The sequence below is a fragment of the Canis lupus genome, chromosome 9 (assembly GCF_003254725.2).
Source record: "Canis lupus dingo isolate Sandy chromosome 9, ASM325472v2, whole genome shotgun sequence".
NCBI classification, from domain to species: domain Eukaryota; kingdom Metazoa; phylum Chordata; class Mammalia; order Carnivora; family Canidae; genus Canis; species Canis lupus.
In genome coordinates this window covers 17333215-17355514 of record NC_064251.1, presented here as the reverse complement: position 1 = coordinate 17355514, position 22300 = coordinate 17333215, and the positions used below count along the sequence as shown (strand labels likewise).

The following is a 22300-nucleotide window of genomic DNA, read 5'->3' as shown; positions in this document are numbered from 1 at the left end:
AATTGAAATTTACTAAGAGAGTAGAACTTCAGTGTTCTCACCAAAAGTAAATAAGATAAATATGTGAAATGAGTAAAAGATGGTAATCATTTCACTATGTAAACATATATTTGTCATCACATTGTACACTTAAATTTATTATTTTGTCAAAAAAAGACAAGCTTACTGACATATGGATAATTGCCCTCCTATAACTAGAAGTCTATGATGGTTTATAGGCTTCTATTTGGTTGTGAGAGAAGTGAGAAAAAAATGGAAAGAATGGCTATCTAGAAATCAAAACTACACTCCGAAGAAATGGCCACAAAAAAGCATGATCCTCTATATTTAGTACATTATGAGAACTTATGAGCTACATTTTTGGTTTTCTCAAACTTGCGGAAGTATAATTCAACTAAGTTCAAAGTTTGACTTATATTTTTTTGGATTCTAGTCTCAAACCCCTATTTTCATGTGAAATTCTCTTCTGTGTTGTTTTAGAAAACTTGATGTCTTTCTTGTTGTTCATATGTCTTGATGTCAAGTTGGTTACAAAAGAATTACAGCCATGATCTGATAAATTCATATTGTTTTTCTGCCTGTGAAGCAACCAAGAGGCAGAGTCAACTATGTTCTCTTTGCACATATAAATTAAATTTTGACATTCTAGGTCAAATCATTCATTGTTGATCAGCATTTTCTCTAAAATGATGCTACCAAACAGAATTTTATCGAAGGATTTAATTATTAGTGCATTGGTACAGATTAGGTACATATTCTAAACACCACCAACTATCTTCAGTGCATTATGCAGCTATAAAATGCCCAATATTCATGAACGTATCTAACAGCTGTTGAATCTGGTTCTTAAGGCATCTTAAGCTTATTTCATTACACTAAAAACTGTTCTGTGAAAGACACTCTCAAGAGGATGAGAGGATGAGCCACAGAGAGTAAATATTTACAAAAGTCATATCTGATAAGGGGCTGAATTTTTTTGTATATTCAAAAAATATACAATTCTTAATAATAAGAAAAAACACAGCCCAACTTAAAAATGGGCAAAAGAGGGACACTTGGGTGGGCTCAGTGGGCGTGATCCCAGGTCCCGGGATTGAGTCCCACATCAGGCTCCCTGCGAGGAGTCTGATTCTCCCTCTACCTATGTCTCTCTCTGCATCTCTCAGGAATAAATAAAATCTTTTTTAAAAAACGGCAAAAGATCAAGGTGTCTGGGTGGTTCAATCAGTTAAGTGCCCGACTCTTGGTTTCAGCTCAGGTCATGAACTTGGGGTTGTGAGGTTGAGCCCCACAAAGGGCTCTGTGCCCAGCATGGAGCCAGCTTGGGATTCTCTCTCTGTGTCTCCCTCTGCCCCTCCCCCACGTGTGCATGTTCTCTCTCAAAAAAAAAAAAATAGGCAAAAGATCTTTTTTTTTTTTATTGGAGTTCAATTTGCCAACATATAACATAACACCCAGTGCTCATCCCGCCAAGTGCCCCCCTCATTGGGCAAAATATCTTAATAGACACCTTACCAAAGAAGATGTACAGACAGCAAAGAAGCACATGAAAAGATTGCTCAGGTCATTAGGAAATTGCAAATTAAAACATCAAGATACCGCTACACATCTATTAGAATAGCCCAAATCCAAAATACTGACAAAACCAAATGCTGGCAAGGATGTGGATCAAGAGGAACTCTCATCCATTGCTGGTGGAAGTGCAAAATGGCATGGCCACTTAGACAGTTTGGTAGTCTCTCACAAAACTAAACATACTCTTACCATATGTTGCAACAATTGCACTTATTGGTATTTACCTAAAGGAGTTGAAAACCTATATGCACACAAAAACCTGCACATTGATGTTAACAGCAGCTTTATTAATAGTTGCCAAAACTTGGAAAAAAATGTCCTTCAGTAGATGAATGGATAAATGAAGTGTGGTATATCCAGAAAATGGAACACTACTTGGCACTAAAAAGAAATGGGCTATTGAGGGATGCCTGGGTGGCTTAGGGGTTGAGCATCTGCCTTCAACTCAGGTCATGATCCGGGGGTCCTGGGGTTGAGCCCCACACTGGGGTCCCCAGGGGAGCCTGCTTCTCCCTCTGCCTATATCTCTGCATCTCTCTCTCTCTCTCTCTCTCTCTCTGTCTCTCATGAATAAATAAAATATTTTTTAAAAGACATGAGGTATTGAGACATTAAAAGACGTGGAGTTGTCTTAAATGCATATTACTAAGTGAAAGAAGCTCTTTTGCAAAAGCTGTCATATGATTCCAACTATATGACATTCTGAAAAGGCAAAACCATGGAGACTAAGAAGATCAGTGGTTGACTGTGGTGATTGGGCAGGGGAGAGGGGTGAGATGAATAAGCAGAGCACAGAAGATATGCAGGGCAGTGCAACTATTCTATATAATAAGGGCAACATGTCACTATGCATTTGTCCAAATTCATAGTATGTACAACACTGAGTCAATCCCAATGTAAACTATGGACTTTGGGTTACAGTGATATGCCAGTGTAGGTTCATTGATAGTAACAAATGTACCACTGTGGTGCAGGGTGTTGATAGTGAAGGAGGCTACACAGGTATAGGGGCAGGGAATGTAATTTTGCTGTGACTCTAAAACTGCTCTAAAATATAAAGTTTCTCTTTGAAAGAAAAAAAGCAGCAGCTATATTACTTCTAAATAGACACACACACACACAACAAAAAGGAACTAAAGCCTAGGAGCAATGAACATGTTTAGAAAAAGAGGAATGAAGTTAGAAATATATTCTTTCGAAATTAGGCTGTTTGCTTAAAGCAACTGGAATGCATCTAGTTGATCAAAGGTATATTAATTTTTAATCCCTGAACAAATTACACAATTACACAATTTATAAAGCAGATCACTAAGGGAGTTTAGAGAACCTCTATTTCTGCATACAATGGAAATTAAGGGAACGAATTTAAGGACTTTTAGGATCTGCATACATTTGTCTTACAACAGAGGCACATCTTTAACAACTTGCTTCAAAAAAGCGATCTGATTTGCTGCCTTAATGAGATATTTATTAGGAATGATGAAAAATTTCTTAGAGACATTGAGAAAAATGACTCAAAATAGAAACTAGGAAGATAAGAGGAAGATCTAAAAATATAGAGAGGCACAAAAACCTGTTTATCAAATACCAGATGAACAGAAGCAGTTAAATAGTGGACAGACACTTTAGGATACAGAACAGGAAACAATCTCTGAAACTCCATGGTTAGAGATGTATGAAGTATAAATTATATAGCTAAAGTAAGACAAACTGGTATGCTATATTAATATCATTAATTTATTTTAATTTTTAAGAATTCACCTTCAACATCAGTTTATGAGGGCACAATCAACAAAGTATTAAGTATAAGAATATGGAACATGTTAATATATATATCACACATCAAAGCACTTAGCAAAAAGCCTTGAAATTGGTGTGGGTTTTTTTGGATTATACTATAGATACATCTTACCTGGTGGCACCAAATCCATTAAAAGCATAAATTTGAAGGGTTAGAACTCTCAGTTGACAATATTGAGTTTTACCTGAGCCCCGTGCTTCCAGAAAACAATAAAGATTAAAGGAATCCCCCTCACCCTTTTGTATTCTGGAACAGGGCTTGCTGCAAAGAACCACCCCCCATATACTTTAGATAAAACTCACAGATGCCCTCCTTGTTTACTTATAACAAGATCAAAATTCCCTTTCTTTGTTTCATGAATGATTAGCCAAACTGTTTTAACCTCACTGATCAATCAGAACAAAATGCTTATTCACCAAGCTTTGGTTAAGCTTCTCTCCTTCTTCCAGGACCCTAAAACACTCTCTGATCTATTTATCTGCTCATGCCATTGTTGACTTCTGTATATAATAGATAGATAGATGATAGATAGATAGATAGATAGATAGATAGATAAGATAGATGATAGATAGATAGATAGATAGATAGATAGATAGATAGATAGATAGATAGATAGATAGCCCTTCTGCCTAGCCCTTGAGATGCTTGCAGATCTTCTGGTCACAGCCTTCTCCCTATTACAATAGCCCCTGTCCTGCTATTTCAATAAATAGTCCATTTTCTCCCTCGCAATAATCTTTTTTAATAAAGTCTCTCCTTACTAAGTCCAGGTTTGTTTTTGTTTGACACAATACTAGCCAATGGATAAGAACATTCCCTGAATCTTACATATTACTTTCTAGCTAGATTTCCACATCATCAACTATGAAATCTACAATCTCTCATGTAGGTTTAAATCCTTTATTCTCCTGAAAAATTATCCCAGTTCGTATCCCCCCCAAAATAAATTTCATCATATACCACAGATCTCTTGATACTACACAGGTTGCTGGGATGAGATATTTCAGTATATACCCATAAAAAGACCTCAAAAGTCACCTTAGTTGTTAAGCAAGATCTTGTAACTATATTGCTCTATGAATCTGCTTACTGATTATGGATATGAGCTAATGTAAACTAATTCTTAGTGTAAACTAATTTTTTTAAAAAAGAAGAGGAAGGAGTCTTTAGAAACTGCTTTGAGGAAATATCTGGCAGAATAAAAGTACCTTAGCTTCCATTTTTCAGTTTAGAGGTAAATTTTGCCCTTTGGGACTCAAAAGCCTTGATGAACAAGTATGAATGAGCAATAGCACAAAAGGATTTCCTGTCCAAAAAAAAGAAAAAAGAAAAAAATCATATGACTGTTTAAGAGACTTACTTATATTTACCTACCTAAGGTTATCCTTGTAACACAGCATAAACCAAATAGGTATTCCCCAACCCAGATATGTGTGTGAAAGCTGGGGGGAAAAAAGCAGTTAGTAGATTGTAATTCACAGGAGATCATCTAGTCCCTTAACTTTACCTTTTAGTATAAGAAGTAGAGAAATCCAAACTCAAATGACATAAAAAGCAGAAAAATCCAGTTATATTTATTTATTCAAATAAACCCAGAGAAGCAGAACTACTAACATGGCAGCAATCATTGATGTTATTAAATGCTTACCGTGTACCAGACGTTATAATAAACACTTTGACATAAATTATTTCATTTATTCCTCACAAACATCTTTTAAAGAATTATCATTACCTTTATTTTACAGATGAGGAAAATAAAGATTTAGATCAAGTTCCACAAGATTACATAGCCAACAAATAGTGGACTCAGAATTTGAACTTCAGCAGCCTAACTCAAGCGCTCATGGTCTTCAGCACCCTATAATACTGCCTGTCAAAAAAAAAAAAAAAACTACTGCAAAAAAAGCCTGTTTTAAACCAGACTTCCACATCACATACCAACCAATTTTAGAAATTCCCCACATTTTCACAATGTTTTTGTACTCATATCTGAGTCACATTGGATGTGCTATTTATTACATTGCTAGTTATATCATATTGTTAGTTATAATTATCAGTGTCATTTTCATACTGTCAAGTTTAACTGCAAATATGAATATTCTATTAGAGATAGTACTTTAAAATCATTTATTTCTGAAATGTTATACTAATTACTGTTGAATGGGGTATGTTATACTAATTACTGTTGAATGGGGTATGTCCAACATTCTTGGAATTCAAAACACATCAAAAATAAAATGAATCCATCTCAGAAGAGAGATGTAGACCTAGATAAGTAGGTAAAACATGTAGTATGTTTTCTGTGATAAATACTAAAAAAAATGTAAAGTAGGGGAGAAGAATATGAAGTATGGTGTTGGGGAAAAGATGCAGGGAATAGACAGGGGAGCCAAGGAAGATTCTACTGAAAGGGAGACTTTTGAGTACAGACCTGAAGGAATTAAAGTGGAAAGCCAATGAATATCTTAGGAGAAAGCATGTCAGCCAGAGAAAACCAAGTACAAAGGCTCAGAAGTAAGAAGGAGCTTCATTGTTCAAGCAAGAGTGGGAAGGCCCAAAAAGCTAAAGCAGAGAAGGCAAAGGGAAAGGAGACAAGGGGAGCAGAGGAGTCAAGGGAGGCAAGCGGATATAGAGGGCCCCTAGCTTGTGTGCTGAGATGGGAACCCACTGGAGTGTTTTGAGCTTAGAGATAACATGATGTAAAGTCCTTTCTGAAACAATCACTATAGTTGTAAAAGGAGGAAAATCAGGTGAGTCTAGATTCCTAAAACCCAAGTGAGAAAAAGTACTTCAAAAGAAGAATGAGGGCAGCCCGGGTGGCTCAGCGGTTTAGCGCCGCCTTCAGCCCAAGGCCTGATCCTGGAGTCCCGGGATCGAGTCCCGCATCGGGCTCCCTGCATGGAGCCAGCTTCTCCTTCTGCCTGTGTCTCCGCCCCTCTCTCTCTCTCTCTCTCTCTCTCTGTGTGTGTGTGTCTCTCATGAATAAATGAATAAAATCTTTATTAAAAAAAAAAAAAGAAGAATGGGTAATCGACTGGGACAAGTGCTGCCATTAGGTCAAGTAAGATGAGTACTAAATGACTGATTAGGTTTTCCAACATGGAGGACACCAATAATCCTAAGAGAAGCCATTCGGGTAGCATGCTAATTTCTTAATTACATAAAGAGTAGATGTGGTTGTGGAAGCTTGTGGAAATCCTCTGATTAGTTTTCTAATACATATATATTTTTTAATTTTTTTTTAATTTAAATAGGCTCTACACCCAACATGGGTCTTGTACTCAAGACCCTGCGATCAAGAGTCACATGTTATATCAACTGAGCCAGCAAGGCATCCCTAAGTGCTTTAGTTTTCTTAGTAGAAAAGGAAGCAACATAATCAACTAAGAATAAGGATATGAGAAGACATACTAGAGGTTTGAGGACAGAGATACTGTTACAAAACAGTCCTCTAGGAAAATGGAAAAACTAATAGCCCATGGGTACCTGATATAGTTGCTGAGCAGCATCAGGGCCCCTTGAGGAAGTGATCATGAATTTACATGAATTTAAAGTAAAACCAGTAAGTATAGTTGTGTTTTTTTTTTCTCTTGCTATGTTCAATTCAGAAATTCTGGCACTGAAGCAGAGATCTAGATTTAATCTAGGATTACAATTTAGCCAAGAAAGTAAAACGAACGGAAAATGTGAAAGGGAACCGGGGAATACAAAGGAGTGGATTTTTTTTTAAGATTTTATTTATTTGGGAGAAAGAGAGCACAAGCAGGGGGGGAGGCAGAGGGAGAAGCAGACTCCCCACTGAGCAAAGGGCCTGACTCAGGGCTCGATCCCAGGACCCTGGGATCATGACTTTAGCCAAAAGCCAATGCTTCACCGACTGAGCCACCCAGGCACCCCCAAAGGAGTGGTTTTAATTATTGACCATGAAACAAACTGAGTAGGTGGATGGGAAATAAGTACAAGAGAGGGTGAATGACATTCAAAATAAAAACCCAAAAAAGATAGACTGAAGATCCTGGTGGGATCCAAGGATTATTAGAGCCCAGAGTGAGCCTGAAGATAGGACTGTGATGGAGGGAGAGTGGAACATACAGTACTCTCCCCTCCCTTATCCTTGGGGGATCCACCCTGAGACCCCCCCAGTGGAAGCCTGAAACTACAGAGTGGCAAATCCAGTATATATTGTTTTACCTCTACACACATCCCTATGATAAAGTTTAGTTTATAAATTAGGCACAGTAAGAGATTGACAATAAGTAATAATAAAATAGATTACAATATATTGTAAAAAAGTTATGTGAATGTGGTCTCTCTAAAATATCTTATTGTACTGTACTTATCCTTCTTGTGATAATGTGAGATGATTAAAGGCATATGTGATGAGATGAAGTGAGGTGAATGAGGTAAGCATTGTAACATAGCGTTATGCTACTACTGATCTTCTGATATAGGTCAGGAAGATCATCTCCTGAACCATAGTTGACCACAGGTAAGTGAAACCATGGAAATTGAAATAAGGGGGTGCTAACGAGAATAAGAGGTAAAGGACTACTGTATTAAGATAACAGAGTTGGAATTATTGGTAATACAAGATTGAGAATAAGAAATAGGGAACAAGTGACTGAGGACAGATTAAATGATTGTAGGAGGACAGGAACTGAGAGAACAGAGCACAGGAAGGATCATCTGTATGAATGCTAAAGTCACAAGCATTACAACAGAGGTAGAGTTAGAGCAGCAGAAAGCCAGGGGCTGAAATTTGACTGAAGTAATAGGGAATGATAGTGGGTAGGATAATCCGATAATGTGAGATGCAAAACTGAGCATTTTGCAAATGGGATGAAAAAAAGTCTGGAAGCACATATGAGAATCAAGAAGTCATCTCCTCCCTGCTCTTGTCCCAGTGGTACTAGGAGAGTGAGAGAGAAGACATCCACCACCATCTATACTTGTGTTCTGCCCCCCACACTCCCAAATACACACTGTCCTTTCTCATTTTCCCTTACATCTTGGTCGTCACTCTCTGATTTATCAAAAACTATAAAAAAGAAGTAAAGAAATTCAAAACCCTCTGACACATGACAAGTATTTTTTAAAGTATCAAACTGATTCAGTCTTTATATAGATAAAGCTATCATTATTACTGGAGGGTTTTCCAATCCTTGGCAGAGTATAAAATTTTCAGTATTTTATAATTTAAGTATATATTTTATAACTTAATAGACATATTATAAGATATATATAGGGGAGGAAGACATACAGATGGCCAAAAGACACATGAAAAGATGCTCAACATCACTAATCATAAGGGAAATGCAAATCAAAATCACAATGAGATAGCTGACATCTGTCAGAATGGCTAAATTCAAAACACAAGAAACAAGTGTTGGCAAGGATATGGACAAAAAGGAATCCTTGTGCACTGTTGGTGTGGACACATATGGTGCAGCTACTGTGGGAAACAGTATGCAGATTCCTTAAAAAGTTAAAAGTAGAAGTACCCTATGATCCAGTATTGCACTACTGGATATTTAGCCAAAGAACACAAAAACACTAATTGAAAAAGATACATGCACCCCTATGTAGCATCATTTACAATAGCAAATTATGGAAGTGGCCCAAGTGTCCATCAATAGATAAATGGATAAAAAGGTATATGTATATACAATTGAATATTGCTCAGGCATTAAAAAAAAAAAGAATGAAATCTTGCCATTTGCAACATGGACAGATCTAGAGTATAATGCTAAGTAAATAAGTCACTCAGAGAAAGACAAATACCACATGATGTCACACATCTGTGGAATTAAAGAAAGAAAGCAAAGAACCACAGCAAAAAAAAAAGAGACATAACAAAAAAGAGACTCTTAACTATAGAGAACAAAATAATGGTTACCAGGGGGAGGATGGCTGGGGCAAATGGTGACATAAGATGGGGATTATAGTAATGAGCACTGAGTAATGTATAGAACTGTTGAATCACTATATTGTATACCTGTAACTAACACTATATGTTAACTATATTGGAACTTAAATATATAAATTTTAAAATAAATAAAGTTGGGGAGATTCCTTGTCTATTGTTACAAGAAATCATAGGAGCCGTAACAGAACTAGAATGATTTTAGAAATCTTTCTGGTCTAATCCCCTAATTATATATAAGGAAACTTACACAGAGAAAGATTGTGATTTGCCCACACAGCATACACGAAATAGCAAAATTCTGGTCCCTGACTCCCAATTCCAGGGATAGCTTTCACTAAATTCATGGCTTCTTAGTAAACCAAGAGGCACCACTAGGCAGAAAAACGGAGAATCTAGCTTTATTTTGTTTTTAGTGCGCTGTGGTTTATCTTGTGCTTTCACCCCTGCAGTTTCTCACTTGGGGAGTTACCACCACCTCCACATACCCAACTGCTTCCTTCCCAGGGGGGAAGGGTGACATCCCTCCACCACAGTATTTTCCGCTCTTCCCAGTCTTCCATCCGGCTTCCCTCACAACCCGCCCCCCCCCCCCCTCACTCACCCTTCCCTTGCTGCGCTGACTGCAAACGGCTGTGAAAGCACCTGCAGACACCTCTTCAGGGCACCTGCATCGCCCCTAATTGCCACCTTTAACAAATACTGAGTGAACTTCCACTTCACGCAAGGAATGCTGTGCAGCATTCCAAGAGGCCCTGCTTGTTTCGACTTCTCCGGGAGAAAGTCAGCGGACACGTAAACAAGGGAAACTACCCACCAGACGACAACTGCTCTAACACAGGTGTCAGCGGATGCTGAAGGCGCAGGGATGCCCTCCACCCTTCTAGAACCAACACCATTCCCGAGGCACTGTCCGACCCAACCCCGTCACCCCTCCGCCCCTTTACTGTTGGGCCCAATCACCTCACTGCCCCTTCTGGAACCTTCCTCCATCTCCGTGACGGTTCCACGTGCTCTCTCGCACCGTGCTGCACTCTTCCCTCAGCCTCCTCTTCTCCTCTCACAGCAAGTCTTTGCCTCCCTACCTCTGTCCCCTGAGGCTCACACCGTGGACCTCCTGGGCTCCCGGGGGTGTACCCGCCTCGCGCCTCACGGCCGGGTGCCCTAAACCGCCCGGATAGGTAGGTCGTCGCCTCAAGCCCCACAGCACCTCGCGCAGCACGGCGCTCTGACTCTGCCGCCTTCCCGAGTTCCCGCGCGGCGAGGCCCCGCCCCCAGGTCACCTGACTGGGGCCGACGCTCCGCCCACCGAGCCCCGGGGCTGGATGCGTGCGGAACCCTGGCTGGCTCTCCAGCCGCCGCGCAGGGGTCCGGGGCCGCGGGGAGCGGCTCAGCTCGCCGCCGCCTCCGCGCCGACTGGACTGCGCTGCGGCCCCGCCGCTCCACCCCACCTCACAAGGGCCTGTGACTTCCCCCAGCCGGGCTCGGCGGCCCAGACGCGAGTGGCGCGAGTGGCGGGGCTGTTCCGTGCGGGCTTTCCTCCCCTCGCCCCCCACCGCCACGGCACCTCGATTTCGCCCTCCATCCGGCACTCCCGGTGCTTCCTAAGGCTCTCCTGGTTCTCTGGTGAGCCGTCTGACCCCAGTCTCACTACTTCTCAGTGTTATCTTCTATCCATCCTCGGAGTACTTCCCGCCCTCCCTTCTAAAACATTCGGTCCTTCGCGGTCTCTGCTCCTGCATAACGCACAGCAGCAGAAAGCCACTTGTTCCGCTACTTGGCTGAAATGAGTTCCAGGCTGCCTTTCGGAGGCAAAACGCTTCCTTTGGGAAGAGACTTGTTTTTTTACTTTGTTTTTCTTTGAAAATCAACTTCTTGTGTGTGTGTGTGCATCCTAGAGCCCAGATGATATTGGTAATAGACTCAAAGCGATTTTTCATGAATTGCCCTGATTATGAGGTCACTAAAATTTATGAGTCCAATTCAGTGAAATTAATCATTTTTAAGGTTTGCTAAAGTTGCAAATGTTCTATCAAGGAGCATTTTGCAAATATTTTCCCCCAAAAGCCCACGATTTAAGGTATGTTTTCTTTATGTGTAGATAAATTTATTAACATTAATTGATCCAGCCTGAGCCCTATGTTGGTAACATCGTGGTGAACAGCGTGGGCTTCAGAGACAGATATATTCAGGGCACCTGGGTGGCTCAGTGGTTGAGCGTCTGCCTTCAGCTCAGGTCATGATCCCAGGGAGCTGGGAGCAAGCCCCACATCAGGCTCCCCATAGGGAGCCTATGTCTCTGCCTCTCTGTCTTTCATGAATAAATAAATAAAATCGTTTAAAAAAAGATCTATTCGAATACAATTATTCAGTCATTATCCTACTTACTGTATGCAGTGGAGCAAACTACTTAGGCTCTTTAAGCATCAATTTTCTCATTCAGGATTGTGATAATTCAAAAATGTATAGGTAGTGTGCTCAATAAATGCTAAAATAGTTAATTCCTCCAGAGATCTACTGTGCCTGTTTGTATATATACTATGCCTGTTTGCATCTTAAATCTTGCTCTGTAGGTATTCTCTAGTACTTTTAACATGTATCTGATTTATCTCCCTAAACAGTCTGTAAAGAATCTGAGTTCTGAGACCATGTCTTTTCTGTCAACACCCCACCCACCACTCCCTACTTCCTCACTTTCCCCCCTTCCACTGTTTAGTCACCTCTATTGATGAACTCAGCCCATTTTCCACCTATTCATAAAGCATAAACTTCTAATGTGTAAGGATTATAAATGGTTTCAGTCTGTGTGTTGATCAAAAGGTTGTGGATGCTTCACAAATCTTGAACATTTGTAGTTTTTAGTACTGAATCTGCTGAGTTAGTTTCTGTATTAGTTTCACAGACCACCTCCCCACTAAAATAGCACCAAGAGTGTATTAATTAGGATTAGATTCTTTTACCAGTAACAGAAAATTCCTAAAAATGGTGGCCTAAGCAAGATAGAATTTTATTTCTCACATTCAGGAGGTTCAGAGATAGTCACTCAGGGGAGCAGATAATTGTTTACCATAGTTGTAGGCACTGTCTTCTATCTTATTGCTCCACTGCCTTTCATTGCAGCGACGGCTTAAGTGGGGTAGTGCAAGTACCCTTTAATCAGGCAAAAGCCTCTGTAAAGATTTTAAGGTTATGACTCTTGGGGGACGCCTGGGTGGCTCAGAGGTTGAGCATCTGCCTTCAGCTCAGGGCGTGATCCCAGAATCCAGATCAAGTCCCCCCTTGGGCTCCCTGTGGGGAGCCTGCTTTTCCCTCAGCCTATGTCTCTGCCTCTCTCTCTCTCTCTCTCTCTCTCATGAATAAATAAATCTTAAAAAAAGAAAAGGTTATGAGTCTTGGATAGTCTCATTCAAATAATATGACCTCTAAGAATCTTAAGACTTTTGCAGAAGGTACAAAAAGATTTAGCTCACAGATATTTATCGATAAGGCTTTTATCTCATGGTCTAAAACTCAAAAAGATTCACAGGAGATTCACAATTTTTTTTAAAAAAGACTACTGTATTATCAGAAACACTGCCAGCGGGGATCCCTGGGTGGCTCAGCGGTTTAGCGCCTGCCTTTGGCCCAGGGCGCGATCCTGGAGTCCAGGGATCGAGTCCCACGTCGGGCTCCCGGCATGGAGCCTGCTTCTCCCTTCTCCTGTGTCTCTGCCTCTCTTTCTCTCTCTATGTCTATCATAAATAAATAAATAAATCTTAAAAAAAAAAAAAAGAAACACTGCCAGCTTGGGCTGAGTCAGAGTACAAAAAGGAAAAAGGCCTTTGGACCCTCAATTCTATTAGCAGGCAGCAGGTTGAGAAAACCATTTACAACATACACTACCTTTAATGGGAAAAAGATGACTTACAGGGTAAAACCAAGAGCCTAGAGAGTAGAATGAAAATCCGTGGAGAATTATTCCCAGGGCTTGAATATGGAACTGTGAATCTATACCCAGTGAATTTAAGAATTGCTATGGACTGGGGGCTTCTGCGAACCTCCTGTTTTCTGCTTGTTAGAATGGGAGTGTCTGTAGCAGTTACCTTATCTTTTACATTGGTTGTTGTAGGAAGGAAGCATATAGCTTTTTTTTCTGTAGGGCTTCAAATAGAGAGGTACATATTCACATGGATGAATATAAGGAACTAAAAAAAAAAAAAAAAAAAAAAGGATCTATATCCAAAAAGTTTCATCTGCCCCAGGACCTAATGTAGTGGACAAGACTGAACTTTGAATGAATGCTAGAATGGCATACAACTCTGGGGCCTTGGGAGAGATGAGTGCATTTTGCATGTGGGAGGACTATAATTTGTGACCAGAGGGTGGACTGTGGCAGTTTTAAAATATGTCCACAAATTCTTTCGTGTATTAGTTTATTCCTATCACTATAACAAATTATCACAAGCTTAGTGGCTTAAACAATTTACTATCTTACATTTCTGGAGGTCTGAAGTCCAAAATTGGTCTTGCAGAGCTAAAAATAAAGGCTGCATTCCTGAAGACTCTAAAGGAAAATGTATTCTTACTTTTCCCAGCTTCTAGGGGCTATCTGCATTCCTTTACTCATGGCCACCTCACTCCGACCTGTTCCCATCATTACATTTCCTACTCTCATTCTGACCCTCTTACCTTCCTCTTATAAAAACTCTTCTGATATTAAGACTACCCAAATAATCTATTAAATTCCCCTGTTTCTATTCTTAATTATATCAACAAAATCCTTTATTCCATGCAAGGTAACATATTCACTAGTTCTAGGGACCAGAACATGGATACCTTGGGCAATGATTCTATCTACCACAATGCTCATCTCTTCAAGAAGTGGCATCTAGTCCACTCTTCTTGAATGTGGAATATGGGCTAGATGTAGTGAGCTACTTATAATGAATAGAGTATGGCACAAGTGATGATATGACACTTCAGGATTGTGATAATTTACAAAACTAAGTCATGGGGCACCTGGGTGGCTCAGCCGGCTGGGTGTCCAACTGTCAATTTCAGATCAGGTCATGATCTCAGAGCTCTGAGACCAAGCCCTGTATCTGGCTCCCATGCTCAGTGGGAAGTCTGTTTGAGATTCTCTGTCTCCTTCTGCTCTTCCCTCTGCTCATACTCTCTCTTTCTCTCTCTCAAATAAATCTTTAAAACAAAACAAAAATTAAGTCATAGGGGTGCCTGGGTGGTGTAGTTGGTTAAATGCCTGCCTCTTGGTTTCAGCTTAGGTTATGATCTCAGGGTCATGAGATCAAGCTCCATATTGGGTTCTGCCCTCTGCCTGGAGTCTGCTTAAGACTCTCTTTACCCCTTTCTCCTGCCCCTCTCCCCTGATCTCTCTCAAACAAATATATCTTTTTTAAAAATTAAGTTATAGGGAAGCCCTGGTGGCACAGCAGTTTAGAGCGGCCTGTAGCCCGGGGTGTGATCCTGGAGACCCAGGATCGAGTCCCACGTCGGGCTCCCTGCATGGAGCCTGCTTCTCCCTCTGCCTGTGACTCTGCCTCTCTCTCTCTCTCTCTCTCTCTCTGAATAAATAAATAAAATCTTTTTAAAATAATAAATAAATATATAATAAAAATTATAATTTATTAAACTTAAAATTAAGTCATAAAAGACATTACAGCTTCCTCCTTGCTGTCTGTTGGATTACTCACTTGGGGAGAAGCCAGATGACATGCCACAGAAACTGTGAGATGGTGTTTATTGTTTTAAGCTGCTAAACTGTCGGATACTTTGTTATGTAGCAAAAAAAAAAAAAAAAACTACTACAATTCCTTAGGTCACATCTTGATCCATAACGTCTGCTTAAATTCTAGCTATTATCTTTACATTCCATCCTTCCTGAAAAAGGAAAGGGAGAAGAAAGGCATGCTCCTTCCCTTTAGTGGCACTTACTGGAAGTCGTATGCACCTCTTCCATTTACATCTCACTGTCTATGAGATAGACATGGCACACCTAGCTGCAAGAGAAGCTGAGAAACAGTCTTTATTCTGGGCAGCCATATGTCTAACTGAAAATTAGAAGTTCTAATAATATGTGAGAAGTGAAAACAGATATGGGGGCACAATTAGCAACCTCTGTCACAATGGGTGATTATAAAGGTTGGGAAAAGCAAAGTCTAGCATATGTCCATCAACGTTTTTCCTTTTTCTTAATGAGGTATTTTCATTGGCCACCGAATGATGTTTACACACCCAACACTCTAATCTCTCCAAAGAATCATGCCAATTGTGTATGAGTCACAGGAAAAACCAACTAATACGTTATATAAAACACAATGAATGGTGAAATTTTTTTCTTACAAAGTTCGTTTCAGGGGTACTGATAAAGAATAATTTACTATGGAGATTTTTGCCTAAAGACTCTTAAACTTCCTATATGTTAATTTCTAGATACTTATATTCTGTGAGCATTCTTTGATGTACTGTCAGAAGATACACAGCTGATGGAAAATGTTTCCTCTCTGCAAGAGATTGGAGAGACCTCACTATGACAGCAGTTGTAAGGAACACAATCATGTTCCTGACAATTTTCTTCTCACATGCTAAGTAAATGTTAGGAGTGATGGTAAGTGGACTTTTAAAATTTTATTTAACAATATAGTTAACCCCAACCACAAGCATTTAAAACTACCTCCTTGTATAATTTAGTCAAACTACAAAAAATTAGAAATGCATTTCCAGAAATAAATTACAAAACCAAATAGAAGTTATTTTTCAATAAGTATTAAATGGCTTCCTTGAAAAGCGCATATTATTGTTTCCTTACATCAATGTGAAAAAGGAGTGCCCTATAATTCCAAGACAATCTGCTTATAATTTGTCCCAATGGTCATTAGAATGGCTACTACTATAGTAGTAGTAATTCAGACTGCAGAGGTCAAGAGTTGGGGGATTACCAATGTGATTTGACATGTAGCTTTTCATTTCATTTTCACAGAAAGTCCTCCATTTTCATCCAGACATTTAGTCATCAGTTATCATAATGTAAATATAGTGAGTCTTACAAAATTTCACCATAAAAGGACTCAGTGTATGTTCACATAATCTTTTTTATGATGTCATGTAATGTGTTTTTTAAAATGTATGTTACATAAGGAATGCAAGATTCAAAGGCAAAGATTTTGAGTGTACTTCAATCCTGTACTGTTGATGCTCAATACATTTTAAATAGCAAAGTCAAGTTAAAAATTCTTTTTTTTTTTTTAAGATTTTACCTGTTTATTCATGAGAGACACAGAGAGAGGCAAAGAGAGGCAGAAACACAGGCAAAGGGAGAAACAAGCTTCCTGCAAGGAGCCTTATGCGGGACTTGATCCCAGGACCCTAGGATCACAACCTGAGCCAAAGACAGCCACTCAACCACTGAGCCACCCAGGTGGCCCAAAGTTACAAATTCTAAAGTCTTATCCTATAGAATGATAACACTAAAAATGAAGATATTGATCCCATCCCCTGTGAATAAAAGTCTTCTTAGATGCCTGCCAAGGATCCTGTTGGTTGTTTTTTTTTTTTTTTTTATTCCTCTGATTTTGATCTATTACTTCTTTTAGTTTTTCATGGGAATTTGTGGCTGTGCGTGATCCCAAGAAGCCTTTGATCACTTAACCTGGAAAATGGGTCAAAAGTAAATCTTCATGTTATGTGGGTAGATACTTGGTTTTCTTAATCTATCAAGCTATGTTCATGATCTTTTAATAACTGAACTGACTTACTGAAAACTTATTAAGCCAGAAGTATGGGTATGTGACTCCTTATGTATGCAACAGAATCACTGGGAGGGCTTACTGAGAGAGAACACTGAGCCCCACTCCCAGATTTTCTGGGTTAGTAGTTCTGGGGTGTGGCCTGTGCATTTATATTACTAACAACTTCCCAGATGATACAGAGGCTGCTGGTCCTTGAGACCTACGGTCTGAGACCCAATTCCTTATATAAAAGTTGAGTGTAAATCATCTTCCCTTAAGCCTTTACTGTACCGATGTATGCCTCCCGCAAACAAAACCTAGGCTGAATTGACAGTCTGTTCTATTGAGATCACACAAGTTCCAAAAAATATCCCCAATTAAAAAGCAAAACAACTCTAACTCTTAGAAACTGTAATAACCTATTTATTTTGAAAATGTTTAAAGTCTAAGAAAAACTCTGGGCTCTGAGCAAACTTCAGTTCCTGTAGCAGTCATCATTTGGTTACATTTGGAAACATGCTTGTTCTAAAATAATCATTTTTGAGGCAACGACACTTACTCTTTTCACCCAAAGAAAACAGAAAGAACAACACAGGAAGAACTGGGCAGGCTTAGGTCAATTCGTTTTGGAAAACACATTTAATTCACTGTTGCACAACTCAAACAGAGGGGTGGCTGGGAAGTCAGGAAGGCACTTAAGTCATTTCAACCAGGAATACTTAACAAAGAAAAGTATCTTGAAGTCATGGATGGTCTAAGAATATCTGAGAGGTAAAGAACTGACTCCTTATGGGACAACTTGTAAGGAACGTTCAGAGCTTCCCATTACTGTCCACAGACCCTGAGATTGAACATAAATTATTTCCAGAGGAGCTGAGCATGAATAATAACCTTTTGGGGCTGTGCTGATGCCAAAATACTATTTAGATGTTCACCCCATGTGATGCCAAAACTGACTTTTCTTTGCTATCTCGTGAACAGGTTCTCCCCATATACAGACAAAGAGTATTGGTCTTTTAAAACCTAGAAGCCTCGTTCCAGAAGCTCAGACAAGAGTCCTACTGATTATTTTAATCTTATAAATATATGTTCTTCCTCTTTTGATATAGTTTCTTCATATAAACCATCTTATCTAAATAAAATGTCCAACTACTACTCTAATAGACTCTTGTCTCAGTAGCCAAAGGATATAGTTAGGTTTGAAACTTCTTGGACCCAACCCTCTACTGTACTACCATCCCTCTACTGCACTTCCATCCCCTTCACTAAAGGGTAATCCATGGGTGAGACAAGGCTCAGTCATTTGCCCCATTTCTAATTCCAAGGCTTATTCTCAATGTTAACACATGAATACAGAATATATATTTCAGCTACTTCTTACGGATGCCTCTTCCATATGCATGGATGCAAATGTGTGCAAAGTGAACTAGGAAATAATAAACTAAGTGGAGCTTGAGTGCTACATCAGGAGATGTAACTGCTAACAAATGTTGAGGAAGGGCACTGGGTGTTTTTCTATATGTTGGCAAATTGAACACCAATAAAAAATAAATTTATTATTAAAAAAACATCAATGAAAATAAAAAAAAATGTTGGGGAAGGTGTTCTAAGAGAGGATAGAATGAGGCTCTTTCATTGGGAAAGGTGATATGGAATGATATCTGCGCTTGTCAAAGCCAGGTCTCTCAGATCTCCCAACTATAACAACAAATAGTAACAACATCTCACAGAATCTTGACTGTACGTTTGATGTCTCAGGAAGTCCCAGCATCTTAGAATATCAATACTGTAAGAGACCTTCTAGAGTGGCTGGTCCAAGCCTACCATTTTTCAAACTAGAAAATTGAGCCCCAGGGAGACTTGCCTTAATCGAAGTTAAAAATTCCTTAGCTGCAACACTGAGGCTAGGGCTTAGATTTCTCTGATCATCAGACCACTGTGTATAGGTCCTTCCCTTTTTCTTGATGAATGGCAGTGAAGATAGTTGTTAATGTTAGACTAAGGTAAACACCAACGGAGCAACTGTTATGGCTAGGAAAAAAGAACAGCCTGTATTCCATCTCCTTAGAAAGAGCCCAACATGCCCATGGGTCCATCCCCAAAGGCTTCCAGAATGAGAGAGCCCTTACAGACCTAGCAACTGAGCAGCAACTTGCTATGAATGATGCCAAGTGGGAGGGTTTGTATCCAGTCCAAGTCTGTGTAGGTTTTGTTTTTTTTTTAATATTCACCCTCCTCACCATCAAATAAAATTACAAGTATATGCGAGTGTGTTTATATACATATTCCTTTAGATTAAACAAGCCTCATCATGGTTTCAGGTGACCCAATGAAAAAATAAAATAAAATTGCAGTCACAGCCTCCCAAATTAAAGACTGAGTTAAAATGAGGTTGCCCAGCCCATAAGAGAATAGGCCACACATGCTGATACAACTGGTCCATCATTCCAAATGTGGCACTTATTCCCATCAGACTCAGAGACCCATGGGAACTATTCATTCACAAGACAGCCAAGAGGTAGATAAATGTAATCAGCCGCATGGATGAATGTAGCACACGTTAGCACCAGGTTGGGTGTGTGGAGGTGCCTTGGACAAGGCGGGGAGGGCCTGAAGAGTGGGGCCAGACCTCGGGCTCTAATCGTAGCACTCACCCTGGGAGGAAAAGCATTTGGTCATGAAAGAAATTCCCAGTATGTTTACAGCAGTGAGAGTGTGGAAGTGGAAGGTAAAGAAGTGATGCTGGTCTAAGGGTGACGCACTTCTAAACGAACTTCTAGGGTGGAGCTGCCAATGAGACAAATCTTAAGGGTTATGATTATGAACTGGGGACCCTGGCACATTCATCCAGGCCATGCACGACCCCTGAGTAGCCCTACCATCCTCACTCCCAACACAATTGCTAGCAAGGACTCCCTTTATGAGGGAACCATACTGGATTGAGGTGATGGCAAAAGGCACAGGCAACTCTGATGGTTCAGCTTGCCTCTGATTTCTCCTTCAGCCTGAGGGAAGGGAAAGGAGATAAAGGCCTAGCTGACACAAGACTGCCAAGCCCAGCAGTTGCTATCAGAGCCACTGAGAGTCAGGCCTGAGAACCATAAACTCAAAGTAGAATCAAGGCCGCTTCCTCTGGAATGAGAGACTCAGCCCTGCCCTTCTCTTCAGAAAAAATGGCCTGGAAAGGAGAGCTGGCTTCTCACTGAGGTAATGAACACCTGCTCAGCTATGTCACCCTCAGGTTAAGCAGGAAAGATCCCTGAAGGAGGCATTCTGTGGATAAAGGCTGAGGAGTTCCGCTGACCTGGGACACACCACAAACTTTAAATTACACATTCCCCCACACGCAACACACTCACACAGACACACACACACACACACACAGAGCCACACCTCCGCATGCTGCCATTCCTCCAACCCACCCCACAACCAGCCCCCAATCCCGCCCCACAGATACTGTTCCCTGTAAACATGACAGCAGAGATGTCCACAATTCTGGGACAGACTGATAGTGATCTGAGGATGGCTCCTTGGTGTTAAGTGCCCCGGTAGGTGATGTTGGTAAAAGTGGATGTGGCCTCTTTATACAGTGGGTTGTTGGCCTGTGGAAAGAGCAGAGAAGTGTCTTACAGCAAATTCCTTGACTCTTCCCTACCCTCCAAGGGTTACATTTCATCTGAAAAGTTTACACAAGACACCCTTCTCTGAGTGGGATATACCACTGACGAACCACTTAATGTTCATTGTACCCCCATATTCACTCTGAAGATGGGAGGGGATAGGAAAGAAAAGCAGAGAGAAGGGGGAATGCCATTCTGGGGCTATGTCTAAGAGGTTGAATCCAGCCCATTACTTTTTGATGATCACCAAACATTTCAGGATCTCTTTTCACCATTATTGATCTCTTGCCTCTCTCCTGAACTCTCTCTTTTGCTCTTCTCCCCATTTTTTGGTTTGACAGTGCTGGGGATGTGGGCAGAGATCGGAAATGTAGCAGCTGATAGCTGATATTTGAAATTGAGAAGACAGGGTTTACCCAGAATAATTTAATTTGTTAAAATTTTAATTTAATTTGAATTTAAAATTAAATTTTCTCATCTCATCCCTCCATGCACTATCCACATATTGTCACATTGGCAGTTAAAAATAAACCCTCACTGGGTTTCCCAAATTCTTTTCTTTTAATATTTATTCATTTATTTGGGGGGAGGGAAGAGGGAGAGACTCTAAAACAGACTCTGTGTTAAGCACAGAGCCTGACACAAGGGCTGTCTTATCTTACAACCCTGAGATCATGACCTGAGTTGAAACCAAGAGTCACATGTCAAACCAACTGCACCACTCAGGCACCACGACCCAAATTATTTTCTTTTTTTTTAATTTTTTTTTAATTTATTTATGATAGTCACAGAGAGAGAGAGAGAGAGGGGGGGGGGGGGCAGAGACACAGGCAGAGGGAGAAGCAGGCTCCATGCACCGGGAGCCCGACGTGGGATTCGATCCCGGGTCTCCAGGATCGCGCCCTGAGCCAAAGGCAGGCGACAAACCGCTGCGCCACCCAGGGATCCCCCCAAATTATTTTCTAACAAAAAGTGACAAATCCCATAAGATCTGGTAGCTTTTAGGAGTCATTTCAAGAAATACAACATATTCTCATATTCCTCAGAGGTTCCAGATTTCTACACTGCACTAACAGAAACATCTCAAGTTTCTTGAGGCTCTTGGGTACAAAGGCCTGAAGTCACTATCAAATGGGAACAAACTTTCAGCCTCCCCCTGGACATTGATGGAGTCAAAAGCCATTTGGAAGGCCCAGGAAAAAGTTAAAATGTGGAAGATGAGCCAAAGGAGAACAGAGAAAAATTAAGTATACAGAAAGTTCTCCGTAGATGCTTCTTTCATTTAATTCTATCAGAATAAACTGTAGGGAGAATATTTATTAAGAGGCTGGCCCAAAAAATAATTCCTATCATAACTTAATTCCCTCCCACAATAGGGCAAGCTGTTTAAACTTTCTGTGCTCAATTTCCTTATCTATAAAATGGGAATAATAACACTGCCTCCTATCCTGGGCTGTTATAGGGATGGAAGAAGTGAATCCTCAGCAAAAGTTAGCTAGCTTTTTTTTTTTCCTGTTTGTATTTAATGCTTTGGACTTCATCGGTATATAATACATTATATGTTCTCAATGTAGGATTCACAAGTTTGTCCTGTCTTCCTCAATTGGAGAATAAGTCACTGCATTTCATTGCATCAGTGTCCAGAGCAGAGCTGGGC

General features: G+C 40.3%; 2 protein-coding genes and 1 long non-coding RNA gene across 6 annotated transcripts in view; 1 reads left to right on the top strand and 2 right to left on the bottom strand.

The window, feature by feature from the left end:
* The window catches only part of EFCAB13 (EF-hand calcium binding domain 13), a 75819-nt gene extending 71241 nt beyond the window's left edge, over positions 1-4578 (bottom strand). Inside the window, 1 exon segment of the mRNA XM_049113766.1 lies at positions 396-4578. Within this exon segment, the coding sequence (XP_048969723.1) occupies positions 396-625 (230 nt within the window). The 5' untranslated portion in view covers positions 626-4578.
* A 356-nt stretch (positions 4579-4934) lies between these two features.
* The window catches only part of ITGB3 (integrin subunit beta 3), a 64529-nt gene continuing 47163 nt past the window's right edge, over positions 4935-22300 (bottom strand). For 3 of the 4 annotated variants that reach the window (XM_025436522.3, XM_049114651.1, XM_025436523.3), the window contains one exon: positions 17644-20625. In XM_025436522.3, coding sequence (XP_025292307.2) covers positions 20560-20625 — 66 coding nt within the window. In that variant the 3' untranslated portion in view covers positions 17644-20559. Of the gene's footprint in view, positions 5247-17643; positions 20626-22300 lie in introns of those variants that run through there. The other variant, XM_049114653.1, reaches the window with a different exon arrangement.
* On the top strand, positions 10637-16845 carry LOC118355809 (uncharacterized). The gene is made up of 3 exons (XR_004818980.2): positions 10637-10925; positions 15729-15903; positions 16546-16845. It is a non-coding gene; the product is annotated as an uncharacterized LOC118355809 (long non-coding RNA).